The following is a 19,791-nucleotide window of genomic DNA, read 5'->3' on the forward strand; positions in this document are numbered from 1 at the left end:
GGAAATAAATAGGAGATGTTACTTTCAGAGTGACCTATATACGTATACTCCTTGTATAAGGAGAGACAAGAATTTTTTATCTATTTTGCTGGATGGATTTGGGTCCCAGTAGTAGTGGACTAAGAAAAAGTAAATGACATCGGGCAAGAAGGTAAATCTTCAAAAGTTGCTTAGACTGTCTCTTAGAGAAAGTGGTGACAAAATAGTTAGTTGTTACCACTACTGTGGAACCAGTGATTTATGAAGAGACAGGTGGTACCAGAGGCAAAATAGATGTTTTTAAATGGGATGTTAAACAGCAGTCCCTTCATGGTAACGCTGTGAACTGTTCCCTGTAGAGCAAGCAAGGTAATGGGGTATACAGGGAAGGTTCCAAAGTATGACAAATAGAAAGATGTCAACTTGAGAGGATTAATTTACTGGGAAATATTTCACTGAGTGAATTAAGTCCTTCTCTGCTGTGTCCACTCCTCTATCAGAATGAAATCTGATTGGTAGTAATTAAAATGATAGAGAAATCGTGTAGAAGAGCATGCAGTTTGGGATAAATTGACTTCAGTTTTGAGGTAGAGAAGTCCGATATAGCTGTGGGTTGTATTTCAAATAGAGAACACAGGAATAGTGGATCAGGCAGAGAGTACTGAAATCCATTGCATGTAAGGACAGAACAAGCATTTAACCCTGTGTTCCCAGATCACTATGCTAGCCACCAATGACTTGTGATTCCTGTGAACATCACTGACTGTATTTGGAAGTTTGTGGGGTTTTGGTTTGATGGTTTTGTTTTTGTTTTTAATTATCTCTGAACAAATCCAATTTATTTTCATATATTTGTGAATTTTAAAAAATCATAACGTCTGATGACAAGATGTTTCACTGGTACTTAGCACGGTGTGAAGAATTTTAGAACAAATATAAGGAAGCTATTTTTCCTTCAGTCAGTAATGATTCAAGTCATGGGATGTTGTGGATGTCAAAGTGGTGGTTTCAAGAGCCATTGAACAAATTTATGGAAGGAAAATCCAGCCAAAGCAATTAAAAAAACAAATGGAATTTTGGGCTATGAACGTCCCCTCAGAGAAGCATGTCCCATCTGTAAGCCCAGGCGTAGGATGTTAATCTGGTTGACCTTTGGTATAGCTCAGAACAGTTTCCATGTATTCCTCACTGAATTGTCAGTGTTGCTTGATGACTTTAATACTGAATGAAAACCAAATGAATATCATTTTGGTGTTCTTCAGCTCTTAGCTCCTTTCTCTTAGCTTAATGCAGAGTTAGTTCCTGAGCAAGATTTTGTGAAGGGTAGGAATAATGCTTTGTAACTGTTCTCCCTGTTCAAAGAGGTCTCATCAGATATTTATGAACATTTGCTTCCCTTTGATCGTATTCAGTGCAGAGTGCTTCTGAAAGCTCTCATATCATTTGAAGAAGTCTGATATTTCAATATGCAGATGACAGCTGTGGGTTATTCCTTCTCACCACAAGGGATATATAACCAAAGTATTCAGAAGCTTAATAGATACCAAAACAATTCCTCAGGTTTTGTTTCACTCCGACTAGAGTTGTGCTAGAGTATGCCTAACTGAGAAATAGCTGGACATCCAGTAACTAGATATCTGAATATAATCATGCATCAATTCACAAGCATTTTTGTGGCTATTTATAAAACTGCAAATCTAACTAAATAAGTTAAATTGCAGGTACCAGTTCCCCTCCTAATCCTGTAAGTGTTCAGACCTGTCAATGCCATAGGAGTCAGCAAACTTGAAATATCAGACCCATGCAAATTCCCACTCTCCTCATTGAGGATTAGCACAGTGTCACCCTTGTGGCTCTGAGGCTTTGAGAGTATACCCTGGTATCTTGCCGTCTGCCAGGCAGCCCTCCTAGGAGACAGAGGTCAGTTCAGCTTCTTGTGGCTTCAGGGCTGTGCACTTTTCCATGGTTTTGTGCAGCCATTACTCTTTGGACACATCCAAAAAGATCTTTCTTTTGGTTTTGGCTGCCATGCTGTACTCCCCAGAGTTTCTTGTCCTTGTGCACTCATCACTACTCAGGCAGGATGTTCTTCCTGTTTATTCTGATTCCTTTCTTGGTAGAGGATGATGGTCTTTATTTTCCAGACTCCTTCAAAGAACGTTCAGGAAGGTCAACACTTCAGTCCCCAGACTCATTCAACTCCTATGTAGAAGTTAATCTACTGTTTTCCTAATTAAAATAAGTGATTCTGTTTCCTTGGAAATGGAAACTACGACTTTGTGAGGCGCCATCTGTGATATTAATAAGTTTTTGTCTCGGTGAGATGTGGAGCTCCTCACACATCTTGTTTGGTGATGTGCTGGTGTTTCTCAATGAGAATTGTCCATACAATCTGTACCACATCAGTGTGTTAAGGGATACATTTCATATAATTCTTCATTAATATATTTGTTTTATATTTGTACACGTCTTATTTCCAGCTCTTGACTGAAGCTAAGCAAAACAATAATGTCTTTGGGATGAGTAGCTTCAAACTCTTTCTTCCAAAGAAAACTGTCATGCACTATATCACACGTACTTGAAGGCACAATTGTGGTAATAAATTTCTCCAGCCAAATGCATTGCAACCATGCTGTTTTAACGTGCAGTCAAGTTCAACCATGCAGCACGTCTGTCTCTTTTTATACATGAGTCAAAAGCAAGCTGGCTGCGGTTCAGCTCAGTAAAATAGAGACATTATTGTCAATTTAGGTGGAAGAGCAAAAACAGCACTGTCTCCTTTGGGTGATATTTTTAATTGTTTCAATTTTTGACTTTTTATTAGGGATTCTTTCATCTTCATTGCTGTTAGTCATGCTCAAATTAATAACCCAGCCAGCTTCTTGTCATCTGCATGTGGCCAGGACTCTGTAGACTCCACCATTTTCTATGAATTTTGGTTCTTATGCATATTTTTGTTGTATTGTAATTAGATTTCTGCATAGCATTGACCCTGAACCCATAGTCTTATAGTCACCTGATGAGAGCAATTCAGATTGGTTATAGGGTGGGCATTTCTGTGCTGTCTGATCTTGTTGCCTTTCAACAACATTGCCCACTTTTAGGCATATGTTAGGGTTTGGCAATAGATGATGGTGAGCAGTAACAAGGTCTGGGATCTCTGAAAAAGTTGCATTATAAAAGGGTTTGGGGATATATTCTTCAGACTAGAGACAGGAAAAAGCCTTTGTAACAGCTTGTCTCTCTGTCTCCTTAAAGCTATTAACTTTATCTGAATGTTTACTTTTTAATGCTTGTGACAGACTGTTCAGTTGCTTACAAGGAAGAATGTTATATATGGTATGTGTTATGAAACATGACATTAAACAAATGTGAAAGTCTGTTTTCTCTCAACTTTATCTTTTTTTTTCCTCTTGCTTCTGTCCAGTTGCGGCCAACTACAGTATTAGGTTCTTTTTCTTCATCTCTGAGGCATATTTTGAACTATTTTGGCAGGTTCAATCAAGGAATAGACTGACTCCTGTAATTAATTGTGGTGGCCTAAGAGGCAAAGAACTGAGACTAGTCAGGATGAATGTGCAAAGGTGACAACACCATAGGCTTGTGTAGTGGAAATGCTGAGTCACTACCTGAAGCAGTGACTGAGCACCTGCTGGAAGGCAGGGCCAACCCAGGGGAGCTCAGGTGTATGCAATGCATCTGAGTGACCAGAAGGGGTGGAAGCAGGATCCACCCCTTCCCAAACCTCATTTAAGAGTTGGCAGGGGGAGGGAAGGGTATCTTTCTGGAAGTCTCAGGCCTTCTAAAGCAGCTTTTTTTTTTTTTTTCATTTGTTTCTGCATCTACAGCTGCTGCCTTCTTATTTGTCCTCACTTGCTGTAGCCAAGGACTTTGCTACCCCACTGTCATCACTGTACTTTCCATCATGTTATAGTGTTACAGCTTGTAACTGAATCTTAGGCAGCAGAACCTCATACGTTGTGCAAATTTTGGACTGATTGGTAACATATCTCTGCTGTGCAAGTCTTAACAGTTTGATAGAGGAGAAAAAAAAAAACAAAACTTTTTTTAATGTATTCTGGAGAGAAATGCTTTGCGTTTGGGAGAGTGTTGTTTTCATGTAAATATCTTTATAAATGTACAGAGAGAAAATAAGAATAGGCAAAGTCTACATGACAGCAATTCTGAACCTTCCAGCAAATTGACCCACTGGGATCCTTACAACTGCATAAGGTGGCTTCACTGCAGTGAGAAATATTTTGTAGGCAAATAACAATTAAAGAATACCTCAATGTTCTGTGATGTAAGGGCAAATTTTAGTGTGAATTTTACTTCAGATAACAGATTGCAAGTCTTTGCCACTAAGAATGCAGAGTTTTATTTCTTCATAACTTCTTACGTATAGCTTTTGCATGGGCTATGGCTTCCAACTATTATTTTACTATCAACATTCTCCTTATTTCATGTATGTATTTCTTAAAGTGATTATTGGTGATGCAAACATGAATTATATTGTCTGGTTTTAAGTTGATGTGAAAACAGTAATGTCATTGCAGCTTGAAATGGGTGGAGGAGGGGAAAGACTTCAGATAAGTTCAGATTCTTAAAGCTCTATTGTCCTTGGTTGCTTATAGAAGTAAAGTAGGAGTACAGCAATCTAGCTGCATTTGGAATAAACTGATCTTTTAGTAGGAGATGGGGGAGTAAGGACGGAGGGCAGTGACTGATCGCAATCTTGATCCTTTCATATTGTGAGCTTGCTAACAATCCATCAAGCGGACAAGGGAGCCTCTGCCATACCAAATGTTGTTTGCTTTTCTGTAATAAGAAAAAAAAAGTTGTGCTATATTATGCAATTTTGAAGCCTGTGCAGTAGTAATCTTTATCCTTCTGAATAGCAGGAGCAGTAATTCTATTCTTGCAAGTTACTTGCAAATAGAATAATTCTTCTTTTAGCATATCAATTCAGTAAGTAGATTAATATAAGCTTGCAAACGCCTTATGCAAAATCTTTATTCTTTTAGCTGAATACAAAACAATGAGTACTTGGATGTTGATAGTAAATGAGCTGTTTTATTGAATTGTTACAATGAAATGTTGGAGGTTGATGTACAATAGTTCGTGTAAAGATTATAATGGAGAAGATTTTCTGCGGGAGGGAAGAGAGGGCAGAGGAAATTGTTTCTAAAAATAAAAAATAAAAAAATATATAAACCAACAATAAAGGAGTGTAGCTACTACTGGAGCGGTGGCGGCTACCATTAGAGCATTCTGGTAGACTGACTTCCAAAACAGTTTGGAATCAAATTCTGAACTTCAGCTACATGTTTTATTAATACTTTTCTGCAAGCTCAGGAATTAAGCCAGGACTATGCAAGTTATTATGAATGATTGGTACTTCTCTATTCAAGGACTGAAATGCATATCTCTTTCAGTACTGACTAACATTATCTTTTATTTGCTTTCAGTCCTGGTCTCAGTTAGTGGTATCATTGTTTGCAGTTGGGGGGAAAAAAAAAAATCAAATTAATTAACAAAGAAACCCAGAAGAGATCATCTTTGGTGGGACTTGAAAAGGTCATTTAGTCCAGTCTGTTACTCAAAGTAGGGTGTACTGTGAAAGCAGATAGGTTAATTCCGAGCACTTAAAAAGATTATTATTTTGACTTTTTTTTTTTAGGACTTTGTGTTGTCTTTCCAAATGACAAACTCTCTACTATAGGTGTATATATCACTGTAGAGATGTATATGTTTTGGACTGAGCGGTAATATTATATATATCCAGAGCGTTGAGTGGGGGCCATTAGGGGAGTAGTTACTTAGATGGAGCTTGCTTTACAAACAGGCACAAGAGGTGCTGTCAAACTTTCCTTCAACTGGGGAAGTTCTACTGACATCTAGCACTATATTCCAAATTCTGCTTTGGGAGATGGTATTTCTGAATGCAGAGAAAGTTTCAATAATATTTTCTTGGTTTTCTTTTTTAAATTATTTGTCAAAAGGTGATATCACAATTCAGATATCCCAGCTTTGGCTTAGAAAGAAAACATTGAGGTTTTAAATGATACAAGGAGAGATTTTTCTTGATTATTATTTATTTACTTACTTATTTATTTTCAGGCTGTTAGCATCCCAGAGCAGAGTGCTCAAGTTTTTCATGCTTGGGGCAAAAGATTTTATAAATTATACAATTTAATTGCTATCCTTTAGATTTCTCCCTGCCCAGTAGTTTATTTCTTACTAAATAACGTTATTTGTGATAGTAAATATTGCCTTTCGTTTTTGTTTTTTTTTCCAGTGTGACAATGCAAAAGGACTCAAAGCCTTCTATGACGCAATAAAATATGGACCTAATCATCTGATGGTTTTTGGTGGTGTATGTGCAACTGTTACCTCTATCATTGCTGAATCTCTAAAAGGATGGAATTTGGTTCAGGTAAGACATGGAATGGACTATATAGAAATGCTGACTATTGTGCAACTCTGTCTTTTTTAAAAAAAGAAACTTAGCACTTGATGCTTTTTAAACGTAACATCTTATGTGCTTACTATACCACAGTTTTGAAGTTCAGTGTGTAAAGAACAGCCACTTCTATGTAGTTTTAGATTCTAAGAGATGACATTGTGCTCAAAAAAATATGAGAATATGGGGCAATAGTTGTGCCTCTCAGCAGATTAATTGAGTAAAATTAATTAGATCTATCTCAAAAAGCAAACTTAAAGTTTGGTCATTCTAGGTGAGCAAATCTAGGCCTCAACTGGAGTCAGAGGAAACAACTCATCAGTCCTTAAATTATGATACACTAGGGTTTACACGGTCTCTACTCAATCATAATGCTATAATTTCTATTGACTTTGAAAGCGTTAGCAGTGCATAAATTGTAAGTAGTAACTGCATAAGTATCTCAGTACTTGACTTACAGAGCACATTTATTCCCAGCTGTTCTTTCTGACTTTCTCAAAGGTCAAGTTTGTGGAAAGGTTTCTTCTGCTGAGGAACCAGAATTTATTAATACTAATCTTTAAAATGCAAATTATAGCAGTGTGATTTTTTTTTTCTTCATTTCTTCAGTCATCTGCACAGTGATGATCTTTAGGCTGATGTCTGTTCAGGCAGCAAGTTTTGCTTTTCATCTGTGGAATAGCTCTGACTTCTTACTCAATATTCATATTGCCCAAAGATAAAAATACATATTGTGTAGAAAAATAACAATATTTAATAACTACCTGAGGTTTCTCTTACAAACAGACACCTCTTTTCCACCTGGAATACTCACTGAGATGAGTGTAGAATGAACAAATGAAGCATAATTAAGTTTGTGAAGATGATGATCAGAGTACAAATGGGAAAATCTTAGGAGGATAATTAAAGTAGCTTGTTAACTGTGTTTGCAGTGCTTGTCATATCAGATTTCTTTTTTTCTTTATGCTTTAGGTTTTGTTTTTTTTTTCTGATGTGAAAAGCATAGCAGTTCTATTCTGGAAATAAAATAATAGTGTATCTCTGGATAAAGCAGGGAAAGGAAGAGAAAGCCTGAAAACTTTCATTTGCCATTCTCTCTTAGAAGTGGCCTAGTGCATGGGCTATAATGAATGCTGGAGGTCTGTTATTTGGGAATTTGTCATGTGGAACTTCCAGATGATGTAGGATGTTTTAAGGAATAGGATTTCATTTTGATAAATCTTTTTCATTTTTACTCAAGTTCTGCCTGCTAGGGTCTGAAAATCAATTGTTTAATGCAGTTGTTCTGTCAATAAATAAAGGCAATTAGAAAGCTTCTAGTTGCTTTTAAATGGCTGAATTTGTCAATATATGTATTATGATATAAAGTATTGCTAGCAGACAGCATCTATTTCTCTGTATTTAACCGCTATAGCTGTGACTAAGTTCTAAACTTTATTAATGGTATCAGTATATCAAGGGATTCTCTACTCCTTGGGCTTAGTGTCCTGCAGTCACTGGATCAATCCTCACATGGCATAATTCCATTTTGTGGCAGGTTTTTATATACTGATTGACTGAATGACAAAGAACACAAAGGAGAGCATGGCTAGGGAGTGTGGTGCGGCTCAGTGGATGGTGCAGCTGCAATGGAATGAGTGTAGATGTGGTTTGTGGAAGTGATGTGTCATGCAGAAACAGCAATATACTTGTATATGCAAATTAACAAAATAGCATGTATAAGGTAGTGAGTAAACAGTTCAAATACTTCCACTCCTTCGGATCCTCCGACGTGAACATCTTTAGTCAAGATGTAACTTGCACAGACAGACTAAATAGGAATTTGTAATTTTTGAAGCCAGAAAAATAATATTCAGCCTTCTGGTAAGACACAAGACTGTTCTCTCATCATTAAAAATTTAAACATTACCCCAAGGAATCACAGCAAAATCATGTTAGTGAATTCGTGACCATTTTGATATCTTATACTGCAGTCCTAGAAAAAGAGTGTATATAGACTAAGGTGACATAGCACTGCATATTAGAGAATTTGCATTTGGATGACCAACTCCATAGCTCTGCTGTGCATGCGGTCACAAAAACTGAGCTCTTAACCCTAGCAGGAACATTTGATTTGATTTACGTGGTTGTCTTGTGATTGAGTAAAGTGAATCTTCCTTGCAAGAAAGAGAATGCAGGATGGTACTGAGAGTACTGGGAAGAATGGGGGAGAAAAGAAGAATAACAACATAACATCTGAAAAATTACTTTTGTTAGCAATTATAATACCAGACTGAATGCCTGGAAAAACTTTTCTGGAAGCCTTTTAGCCACGAATTCCAAGGTTCTGTATGACTGCTTTCCCTCCTTGTGGGGGATTTTTTTCATATCTACTTCTTCCCCACTCTCTCCAGTAAAAAAAAAAAAAAAAAAAAAAAATCTTCAAAAACAAGCAACAAATAAAAGGCAAAAACACAAATGTGCTGGAAGTTAAGTTGCATTTGCTACTCAAACAATATTATAATAGTGGTGAGAAGAAGGAGGGGGAGATAAATTTCTGCAAGATAGCTTTGGTGTCTACTCTCCTTACTGAATTCTCTTGATAAAGACAACTTCTTTCTGACTTTTACTTCACTGATAATATTGAGTTCACTGGTGGCCTGCAACAGTGTGAAATAGGAGAGACCGTCACAGCTTTGGTAGTCTCAGTCTGAAGGTGCCTTTTTGTCATCTTTCTGTGCTGAATTTAAACAGGACGTAGTTTTCCTTGACAAATTTTTATTTACTTATGTTCAGCAACAGAACAGGAGATTTTGTTCTCAATTGGCTGCCTTCAACTGCTGGCTGATTCAATTATCTCTTACTGTAACAAAAGTAATGATTTTTTAATGAAGCTCTTTGTATCTGTGGAAAGTGCAAGTTGTTTTAGACAGCTAACACTTATCCTTAATGACTTTCACTGAGGTATGCAAGGTGATGCAACCAGCAAGCTGTTGCTGTACACATGTTCTTAGAAGGAGAGGCACAGCCACACATTTCCTTAGCTTCTCAAATCTGGAAAATCAAGAGCTTCTTCACAATCTATCCCTGTGTTCCTGTAAACGGTGCTCTACTGAGCAATGGTCTGAATGCAGGCTGGAAACTGCTTGTACAGCTCTGATCTGCAGTGTGCAATTGATTCGAGCATTTGTTATTTTGATTATAAAGTGTTAATAGTGCTGTGTTCATCTGGCAATGGGTTGTAAAGGCGTGGCAGTGTGAATGGAGCATTTGCTTTGTTGAAGGGGGAATACTTCAATATCAAATTCTTCAGTATTCATATCCCCATTCCCTTTCAATGTGTACTTGAAGCCATTAAGCAGTGAGAAGAGGAATCATTAACTGTATTTGCAGTAAAATAAAAATGAGCAGTTATATATTTGTATTTTACATGCTGAAGCATACAGTCCTGATAGTGTCCAGATTGTACAAAATGAAGAAGATTGTTCACAATTCAAGCTCTCTCCTGTTTCAAGCTATCTGCTGTTTATACTTTTATGTAAATTTCTTACTCTCTCAAAATTGTCTGATTTGTATAGATGTTAGAGAGGGGGATCCAATTCAATGAAAGAGAGGCTGTGACATGAGCATGGAGATAACTTGTAGCCAGCTATGGCCTGCATTGCTTCTTGACCAAGCTGCTGTTATGGGGATGTGACTGGTTACATTGAGAAGGCAGCTTAAAAAGCAGTGGAAAGAAAACGCAGAGAAGTAAAGCTCAGGAGGTTATGAAGCAGTATTTGGGTTGTGTTTGTGTGTGTGTAGAAGTGTAGGATGCATGTATCTATACAAAACTGCACTTTACTAGCTGTCTCTGTTAGTTATCAAAATACATGCTAATACAGGCAGTAACCAGTGTTTTTAACACCTTCATAACACAAGCCAGCCTAGAAGTTTCTATATCGACCACTGAGTCAGATTTCATCTCATTAATGTCTGGATTTTCTAAATCCTTGTGCTAGTTACCTGGAACTCTGGTATGGCCTCATAAACATTTGAGGAAAAAAAAAAAAAAAAAAATTTTTTCATATTCCTTGGCACATTTGCTCCAGCACAGTAAGCTTTTGCTACTTTTGCCTTCACTGCACAATTTCCATGTATTATTAGCCTGAACAATGAAAAGGGCATTTAAAGTAGTCTTTGGCTAAGAAGATTAGCTCCTTCTATCTATGAGACACAGGCAGTCCCATTTGAACAGGCCTGTCTCCCATTGGAATATGACCCAGTGCACCGCAACACTAGAGCTTTTGGCTTCTCAGCTCACAATCTGTGTTTTTTATTCTCTCCTTCCTTTGCTTTCTTATCCAATCTCCTGGGATTTAGGGTTTTTGTAGACTTTCTTTGTTGTTGTTGTACTTTTAACACGCAAAGCATGCTAGGGAAAATACCTCCTGAGGTCTTATTATGTAAGGCGCAAACCTGATGACATTCTAGTCCCACTTTTGGGATTTAGCTGTATACACAGAAGTTTTGCTTTCTTCATCATAGAAATACCTGGAAGCTCCTGAACAAGAAGAAAACACAGCAGGACTGACCTTCAGGTAGAGTTTCATATGAAGTTTCTCCTCATTTGAGAAAGAATCTGCTGTGTTTGGAAGTAGAGAGACCTTTTAGTTCTGCAAATCCTCCCCTTGATACAAGCTGCCAGCAGGAACTTTGCTGTTATTGATGTGGCCCTCCTGAAGCTGTGCAGTTGCTGCTGGGGCAGAAAATGCATGGGGAGTTAAAACAGATCAGTGGTATCATGCCTCCTAATTAGATTGTCTCTCTGTGGGTAGCATGCATGAGGATGTATGCAAGGTAGAACAGACTTATACACAACTAACTTTCTAAGCCTCAGAATTGCTTAGGTTGAAGGATCTTTAAAAATCATCTAGTTCCAACCCCCTGCAATGTGCAGGGTTGACACCCACTAGATCAGGTTGCCTAGGATCCCATCCAGCCTGGCCTTGAATGCCTTGAGGGATGAGGTGTCCACAGCTTCTGTGGGCAACGTGTTCCAGCACCCTGCTACATTCTGAGTAAAAAAAATTTCCTCTTAATATCTAATCTGAATCTTCCCTCTTTTAGTTTAAAGCAGTCCCTACCTTTTCTTATCACTATCTGCCCATGTAAAAGGTCAGTGTTTCTCCTAATTATAGGCTTCCTTAAAGTACTGGAAGGCCACAGTGAGATCCTTCTGGACCTTTCTCTCTCCTAGGCTGAGCAAGCCCAGATGCCTCAGCGTTTCTTCACAGGAGAGGTGCTCCAGCTCTCTGATCATCTGCATGGCCCTCCTCTGGACCTGCTCTAACAGCTCTGCATCCTTCCTGTACTGGGTACCCCAGGCCTGAACATAGTATTCCAGATGGGGCCTCATGAGTGCTGAGGGGGACAGTCAGCACCATCATCCTGCTGGCCATCTCTCTTTTGAGGCAGCCCAGGGTAAAGTTGGCTTTCTGGGCTGCAAGCACACTGCAGCTTGTGTCCACTTGTGTTTTTGTTGTTGTTGTTTTTGTACATCAGGGCGCCCAGGTCCTTCTCTGCAAGGCTGCTCACATTGAGTTCTTCTCTCAGTCTGTACACCTATCTGGGGGATTGCTCCAACACACATACAACGCTTGGTACTTAGCCTTGTTGAACCTCATTATGTTCATACGGGCCCATTTCTCAAGTCTGTCCAGGTCCCTGTGGATGGTAGCCCTTCCACTGTATCAACTGCACCACTCAGCTTAGTTCTGTCTGCATACTTGCTGAGGGTGCACTTGATATCTATTCTTTAACTTAGAGAAATTAACGTTTTAGTGCACCTGTGGAGATGAGTGAAGAACAGTAGAATTAACTTTGTGGTGAAAGTTCTCTCTTTGTGGTAAAATCATTGAGCCTTATTCCTAGTCCTTCAGTTGTACTCCAGTGGAGATATCAGCATTAGATCTTTGTTAATTACAGTAATTTGATCCACAAAGCTTAAATTGAAAGGTTTGGAAGTTTTCCAGGCTGAAGTATGGTAAGAAGTATACATCCTGTATACCAGATGCACTGCCGGATCTGTCAGGACTTTCCTTCATCTTCTTTTTGTCTTCTGCTTAAATGTATGAAAGTCATTTACAGCAAGATGAAGTGGCTTAAGCTGGCTTTCTTTGTTTGAGATTGGCTTCCACCCAGTATTCGCTTAATTTAAATATGATTAGCTGTTCTTTTTCATCTTGTTTGTCTTGTATTTCTACTGTTGGATAAAGCAGCAAGTGGCAGTATATACTCTGGTTTTTTGCCTTTGATCTGAAGTCAGCAAGATCAGTTCATTACATAAAATGTAAACTAAAGTATTTCAAGAATGTTCTAGAGTTAGGTCAGAGCTATCAAACAGTGAATCTGTATGTTTAGTCTAACTCTGATCTGCATGTTCTAAAGGGGAAAATATCTTTTCTGTTATTTTTGTTGTTCTTAGATGATTTTCCATATCAGTTCATTCCCTTTTGTTTAGCATTGGATCAGTAATGTGAACTGAATGTGTGATGACCTAAGGAACAAAGAGAAAGTTTTAAAACTGCGAAGAATTCAATTATGGAGTAATAATATGTATTTTTTAAAATCTGTTTCACTGAAATAATGTTATAAGATAGCTATGTAAGATTTAAAATTGGCACTAGTCATATGTTGCATTGTCATTCAGTCTAGAAGACTAGCATATTTTCCTGTACCAAAGTCTGGATAAAAAGATGTTAGCTACTTATTTTTGTTGAGAAATCTGTTTCTGGAGCAACAACAATCAGTTCACTTACCTTTTGCTTTCTTTTAAGATGATTCTTGGTTTAAGGCATTCACATTTAGCTTATTTGGTGAAGCCTGAGCAACACGTTATTTCTAAATAACAAAATATTGCATATTACTATTTCATTTTGTTTACTTTATTTCTTTGTCATGTGTTCAGTTTTGAATTGGGGAAAAAAATAGAAAACATGAGGAAAAGATTAGGCTGTCTTAAATATCAATTCAGCAAAAAAAATCTGGACAGTTCTGTTATTCACATACTGCACAGCACATATTTTAATAAAATAACTGTAGTGCAATGAGGTTGAAGTTTGGGGGATATACAAATGAGTTGATGGTAATATTATTTGCCTTCTTCCAAGATTTCCTTGTTAAGATCTGTAGATTCTGAAGTCTTTGACAAACAGTTACTAGACAGCAGCTGATACGCCTAACCCTTTGACAACCTGTGCCTAGAGCTGCAGCAGCAAAACATCTCTTATGTGTTTCTCCATGGATCTGGAAATGCTTCATCTGCATTGCAGGTTTGCCACAAAATCCTTACTAGCAGCTGGGGAGTATTTACTACTTCCTATTCAAACACTTTCAGAGTTATTTTCTATGATGTTTTTCATGACAGCTAAACAGAAAATTTCTGAAAAATCAGAGGAAGCAGCATGAGACTAATGTGGGCTGGTGTTCTGCAGGTGTCTGGGCTCACAGTTGCTCCTGTGGAGCAGCTCTGGTCCTAGGGTCTCCAATGATGGCACTGGAAAGGCATGGGTGTCACTGTACCATTAAGTATTCACTGAGTTTGGGAAAACACACTTGATTCTGAGCACAGCAGGTATTCCTTTTCCTCCCTGTACTCCTTTCTTCAATCTATACAGCCTCTTGAAAAAGAAGTAAACAAAAATAAACACATGCCCCCAACTTAACAAACAAATGTTGATGTTTTTTGAAACATAAAATATTATGTTTTAATGGTGCTCAATTAAATGATGAGGTAATATGTTAACAATATTCAATGTAATCATATATTATTATATATATATACATAATGTGTGGATTTTTTTTTACCTGCTCAATTTTTATCAAAGTCTTATCTCATCACTGGTCTTCTGTTTAGTTTTCTTTGTTTCCAGTTACAGCTGAAATCTTTTCTCCTTCAACTTCCACCGCCCCTCAGCTAGCATGGACCCAATGGGTAGCATCTTGCTCACTTACAGAAACGTTTCAGTATTGTCCCTCACAGCCACTGGAGTAGTTTATTTCAGTTTCAACAAAAAAAGTTTTCTTTCATGTCTCCTCAGTCTTGGCTTATTACTGTTTGCTGCTGCTTTTTCTGGCGGTGGTTCTGAGTAGATACTTGGCTTTGGTTGCATCTCTTCCTCTACTTCTTCCTGCCCTGATACAATGGACAGACCTAAGGTTTGCTTCTTGGGGAAATGGGTTCATGTTTTGGCATCCTTACTGTTGTCATATATGTTGTTTTATTGTTCAGATCTATTTTATTTTTATGGTGTTTTTTAAATTTCTTGTCTAATATCTGTTTTCTGTATTGTCCAACACAATGGACAGTATTTCTGCTAGTTTCCTTCTAGTTCATAGCTGGTCCGCATGTCTCTTGTTGATTTCCTCTGGGAAATAATGCACGATTTGTGGGCACATACCTGTGTGACACTAGCATCCTATTAATGATAATCTTTGTTCTCAGTTTGGTCAACCTTGTCACCCTTCGATTCTTTAATATCCTATTGCTTTTATTACACTGTGACCCACAAACCTGGCTTAGTCTCTCACTGTTGAGTGGAAGAATTATCATAGTTTCTTGGTGATGGCAACTTTGAATTTTGAGTTCACCTTTGCATTTTTCTCTGACTTTACATGAATCTTGTTTGTGTATTTCTTATCTGAAAGCTAGTTTAGGGAGGTCAGATACTAATTGTTGGTTGCTCATTTGTATGTGATTCTTCTGCTTTGCAGGTTATAATGATAACCTATCTTATCTATAAACTATCTTACCTGAATATACCATAATTTGGACACTTCAGTTGTTTCTTGACCATCAATATTAATTTAATCCAAGAATTGTATTATTCTCTAATTATTGCAATATTTCAAATATTCCAGAAACTTACCTTTTAGCTTGTGTCATTGCTGATCCCCTACTAGATATGGCCCTTCTGATAATTTTCACCAAACCTAGAATATTTGTAAAGCATGAGTTGGTGATTTTGGTATGCAGTATGCCTAGTGACTGCTTTGTTTCTGGAAGGTAGCTTTGGGTGAGTTCTACGAGACTGGCTTATTGACTTGTTTCTTAATAGCCACCCAGGAAAGCCTGTGGATTGCTTTCTAGGCTTTTGCCACGTCGAGTCAAAACTGGTGTGATAAAATTTGTTGCTTCATACTGTTACGCTCACAATTTTGAGTACGTATCTCCATTTCATTCTTTTACTTTTTTTTTTTCTTGTTACCATTCTATTTAAGACCAGGAAACCTTTGTCATGTTGTAAATTAACCTACTTTCTCCTGAATGCTGTTGCATGGCAGCAGTTACTTAATTACTTATTTTGAGGGATAGCATAATTCATACAAACTCAGCAACAGCAATTCCTGGGTATAGATTGAAGAACAAAGTCAAAGTCCTCCTACAATAGAAACTCTTTAAAGGGCTTGAATTCACAAGTGCAGCATAGTGCTCCCAATGTATAATTCATCTGCATTATGATGAGTATGGCACCAGTTCTAATTCTTGGTATCCTCAGTGTTCCATACCTCTAGAACACTTCCTTTTACATTTTACATCTTGCTTTCTGCTTTCACCTGGCATCAGCTAAATTTTAACCCAATTAGCAATAAATGAGGCCTATAAAACAAGGGATACTTATGTTTTAACTGAAACGATTGTGATTTGGAAATGCATTTATTTCCTTTGGCCTTAGTTATCACAGATACCAAAAATAGAATCTTGTAATCAGGAAAAATAGACACGATCATGGCATCTTATAAGCCCCCAGTCTTAGCATATAAAATTGCTGCTGAAATAATCTATAGTTGTAAGAAGACATTATATCTTTGTTAAATGTGTTTGAGTAGCTCCTCCTGACTATCTGTGTTGTAATTCCTAACTGGAGCTCCAAATCCAGAGTTACTTGGATTTCTTGTCTTGCCTAGGTGTTATTCATTTTTATGAAATGAGTAGCCTGGGATTTCTGAGCTCTGTAAACTGTTATGTTCTGTTGTTAATTCTCAAAGACAAAGAAAAGCATTTCCTCAGTGACTTCTTGTTCTCATCTTCCCGTATTTTGCTCATGTCCATTAGACAATATGTTATCTGATGTATAGCATATCACAGGCTGATTAATAAGCTACAGAAGGATTGACATTATAACCTCTAAGAGCTTTGTTTACTTTATGGTACAGCCCTAAGCTAGGGAAGTTCTCTGGCTACTTATAATTAAGCTGCTGTGAGGGCACAATATGTATCAAGGGGTGGATTCATTATGTCAGCTTGCTTCCCGAAAGTAAGAAGATTAATGGCACAACTTCTGAATTCGTTCAAATCCTTCAAAATTCAGATGATGAAACAAGAAAATATATGACTGGGGAGTGAAAGATCTCCAATCGAATGATCTAAATTATCGCATGAAGAAGTGCTTGAGATCTGTATTCCTTATTAAACTTTGCCATGTTGGCATAAAGAAAGACTTAATTTGTTCTTTAAAAGTTAGCAAGAAAGTTATTTATCATAACCATTTGGAAAAGAAGGGCTTGTAAAAGAGCTGTGACAGTCTCAATTTGAAATAGTCAACTTTTAGAAACTAAACCTGGATGCTGGGGTTTTGCATTTGTAAACAAAGTCTCAAACTGGAGCCACTATTCTCTTTAAGAATATCTGTAGTTTCAAGGAAAAGGCTAGTTCTGTCAAAATGGGATAGATTTGCATCATTCATTATATTCTCTTATATTTATATATACTTTCTATAGAGGTATAATCATGCTAAGTAAATTATTTTCCTAAATGTCTATTGTTTAATTTAAACAATCAAACCCAAGGCTTGTTTAGCTAAGCAGTTTTTTCATTGATTCTGATTTGGAGGCTCTAAATCCAACTGAGCAAATCAGAGTGACTGAGCAAGCAGTAGTGATTATCAGTATTATATTTAGCTCATGTTAACAAAATGAAAAGCAGATAAAGAAAGGTAAGAAGACTAAGATTGGTGCTGATTCTCACAGCTGTGTGTATATGTACACGCATATGTATTTAGAATTATCTAAAACTGTCTTCCATCCTTTTGATGGCTCAGTCTATTGCTGATCAGGCAGTGTTATGTTTCAGATAAATGTGGTTGCTTTTCTTGCACTGTATCAGAATTAACTCTCAGAAATGTGGCCATATTGCCTTTCTGGGTGCTTCATATGCAGCTGCTTTGGAAAAATCTTTTCCTGTGGTTTTTTTTTTTTTTTTTTTGCTTTCCAGTTGTTTTGGTTCTTCACCTTCCCCTACATTATTCTACTTGCTTATGAGAAGAAAAAATAATCTGATTTGCAAATCAGAAAGAGAAGGATGGATCCAATAGCTTGCTCTTATATAAGAGCCTGTATGTTTATTTGTGGACATTGATGCTGGAGATCAGAACTCACGTGATCAGACCACTTTGGAAGAAATTTGTCTATAAGCAAATTTTAAGAGATCATTTTTTTAACCAATGACTTTCATGTAGTCTCTTCAAACAGCTGCATCTTAGCTACTAAAATTCACTAATGCTGCAGTTGCCAAATCTGATAATGATTTATGACAATAACATTAACGTCAATAAAGACTTACTTGGGTTGACAATGTAAAAACTCTTCTGAGCAATGTGATTTTATCCCTGCTTTTGGAAGTCTTCCTGACAATGTGATCAACTCCTGCTTTTGTTGTTTGTAGCTTGGGAAGAAAAGAGAAAATGCAGATTTTTTTTTTTCCTATTTTTAAAGGAAAGGACAGAAAGGTGCAACCATGAGGCCCTGACTTTCCCTTCCTTGACACATCAACCTTTACTGATCAAGATCTCAAGCTACTCTTCTTTTTACAACTGCAATTATCACAGAGTCATTTTATGCAGAGATTGTACTCAAGGTTGCATGAGACATGCCTCCAATTATAGCATAAGTCTTCCCTCATAACAAATGTGCTTTTGCTACTTTGACATGTCTCCTATTCACTTCCCTGATGGTTAGACCATAAGTGATTTATGGTTCTGCTACTTACATTTTTCTTAAAGGAAGGTTGTTTTTCAGTGGTTTTTTTTAATTATTGTTTAAATAATTAGAACATAAGACAAACTCCCTAACAATCTTTACACAAATATTCTGTGGTTTGTTCTTGCTTTTAGCCTTATTCTTTTTAGATTCCCCTTGCTACAGGCACTTCTAGAAGGACTTAAAAGCAACAAGTTGGCAATTAGTCATGGCTTGCAGTCTGTTCCTTTGAACAGTAAGCATTTGCTTTTATATCTAAAAGTTCATGTTTGTTCCTGCAGATGAACCATCAGGGCATAATTTCATAGTTAGTTCAATGGTTCAACTGGTTATATGAACCAGAAAAGGAAACTTTAAATGTTGTTGCTCAAATGTCTACTGCTCTGCAGGTGGTATTATAATATATATTTTGCCTTGCAAAGATACATTGCATTTCCAACCCAAATGAGTTCAAACATAATAGTATGTCCTTAGTGTAGCTAGCTATAAAGGGGAAAAAGTACTGTGTGGTAAATCTGATGGTTTGTGTTGACTGAGCATATTTGGACTGACAGTGTTATTCTGGAAGTCGTAGCTGCATGTCCAAGGGACTGTATAAATCCTGTCCAAATTTGTCTCAAAGTTGGAGTTTTAGGCAACATGTTCCCAGAAGGAAAACTTCACTCTCAAGTGTAACATTATTGCCTCAGCTCCCTAGGTGAAAAATGAAACATGGATCACAGAAATTCCACAGAGCATCAGACATACCATATACAAAATTAGTTTTGCTAACCGCCAATATATACACACATCTTGAGGCTTGTTTTCAGAGTTCACGCATTTCCAAAGAGTGGAAGTAACCTCCACGGCTTGCTTGGCTCTGTCAGAAGCATTGTGATCCCAGCTAATACTGCTTGAGCCAGTATTTCAGACCATAATTTCTACAGTCATTATTCAAAAACTAGAAATGAGATCCAAACAGATGTTGCTTCTCTGAATTGTCATTATGATTATTGTTTTTTCACTTCCTTTTCTGTTGGACTTTAAGGGAGGAATTTCTGCCTTGCCAAAAATATCAGAAGTATGGAGTATTATTCTTAAGTATCCTACCTTAGCTATTAGCTTGGTGGAAATAATGTCTGGGGATTGAAAATGGCACTTTTTGGCTTCTTTGGTGTTTATTGACTGAACTATGCTATATGTGGCTATTTGTGTCAATGAAGAGAAGGGATGAATTTCCACTTCTCTTTGGGTGCTTTAACCAGTATTAGAAGGGAAAAATAAGCATAGCCACATTCCAGGTTTACTTGAGAAGAGTGAAGTACAGTGAAGCGCAGGCATGTTCAGAACACGCTTAGGTCCCTGAGAGAATG

At 37.3% G+C, this 19,791-nt stretch overlaps 1 protein-coding gene across 1 annotated transcript in view; it reads left to right on the forward strand.

Moving 5' to 3' along the window:
• GABBR2 (gamma-aminobutyric acid type B receptor subunit 2) overlaps nt 1-19,791 on the forward strand; it is a 463,337-nt gene that overhangs the window by 98,392 nt on the left and 345,154 nt on the right. The window contains exon 2 of the mRNA XM_015282399.4: nt 6,278-6,415. Within this exon, the coding sequence (XP_015137885.1) occupies nt 6,278-6,415 (138 nt within the window). The remainder of the gene's footprint in view (nt 1-6,277; nt 6,416-19,791) is intronic.

Source organism: Gallus gallus, chromosome 2 (genome assembly GCF_016699485.2).
Source record: "Gallus gallus isolate bGalGal1 chromosome 2, bGalGal1.mat.broiler.GRCg7b, whole genome shotgun sequence".
Lineage (NCBI taxonomy): Eukaryota > Metazoa > Chordata > Aves > Galliformes > Phasianidae > Gallus > Gallus gallus.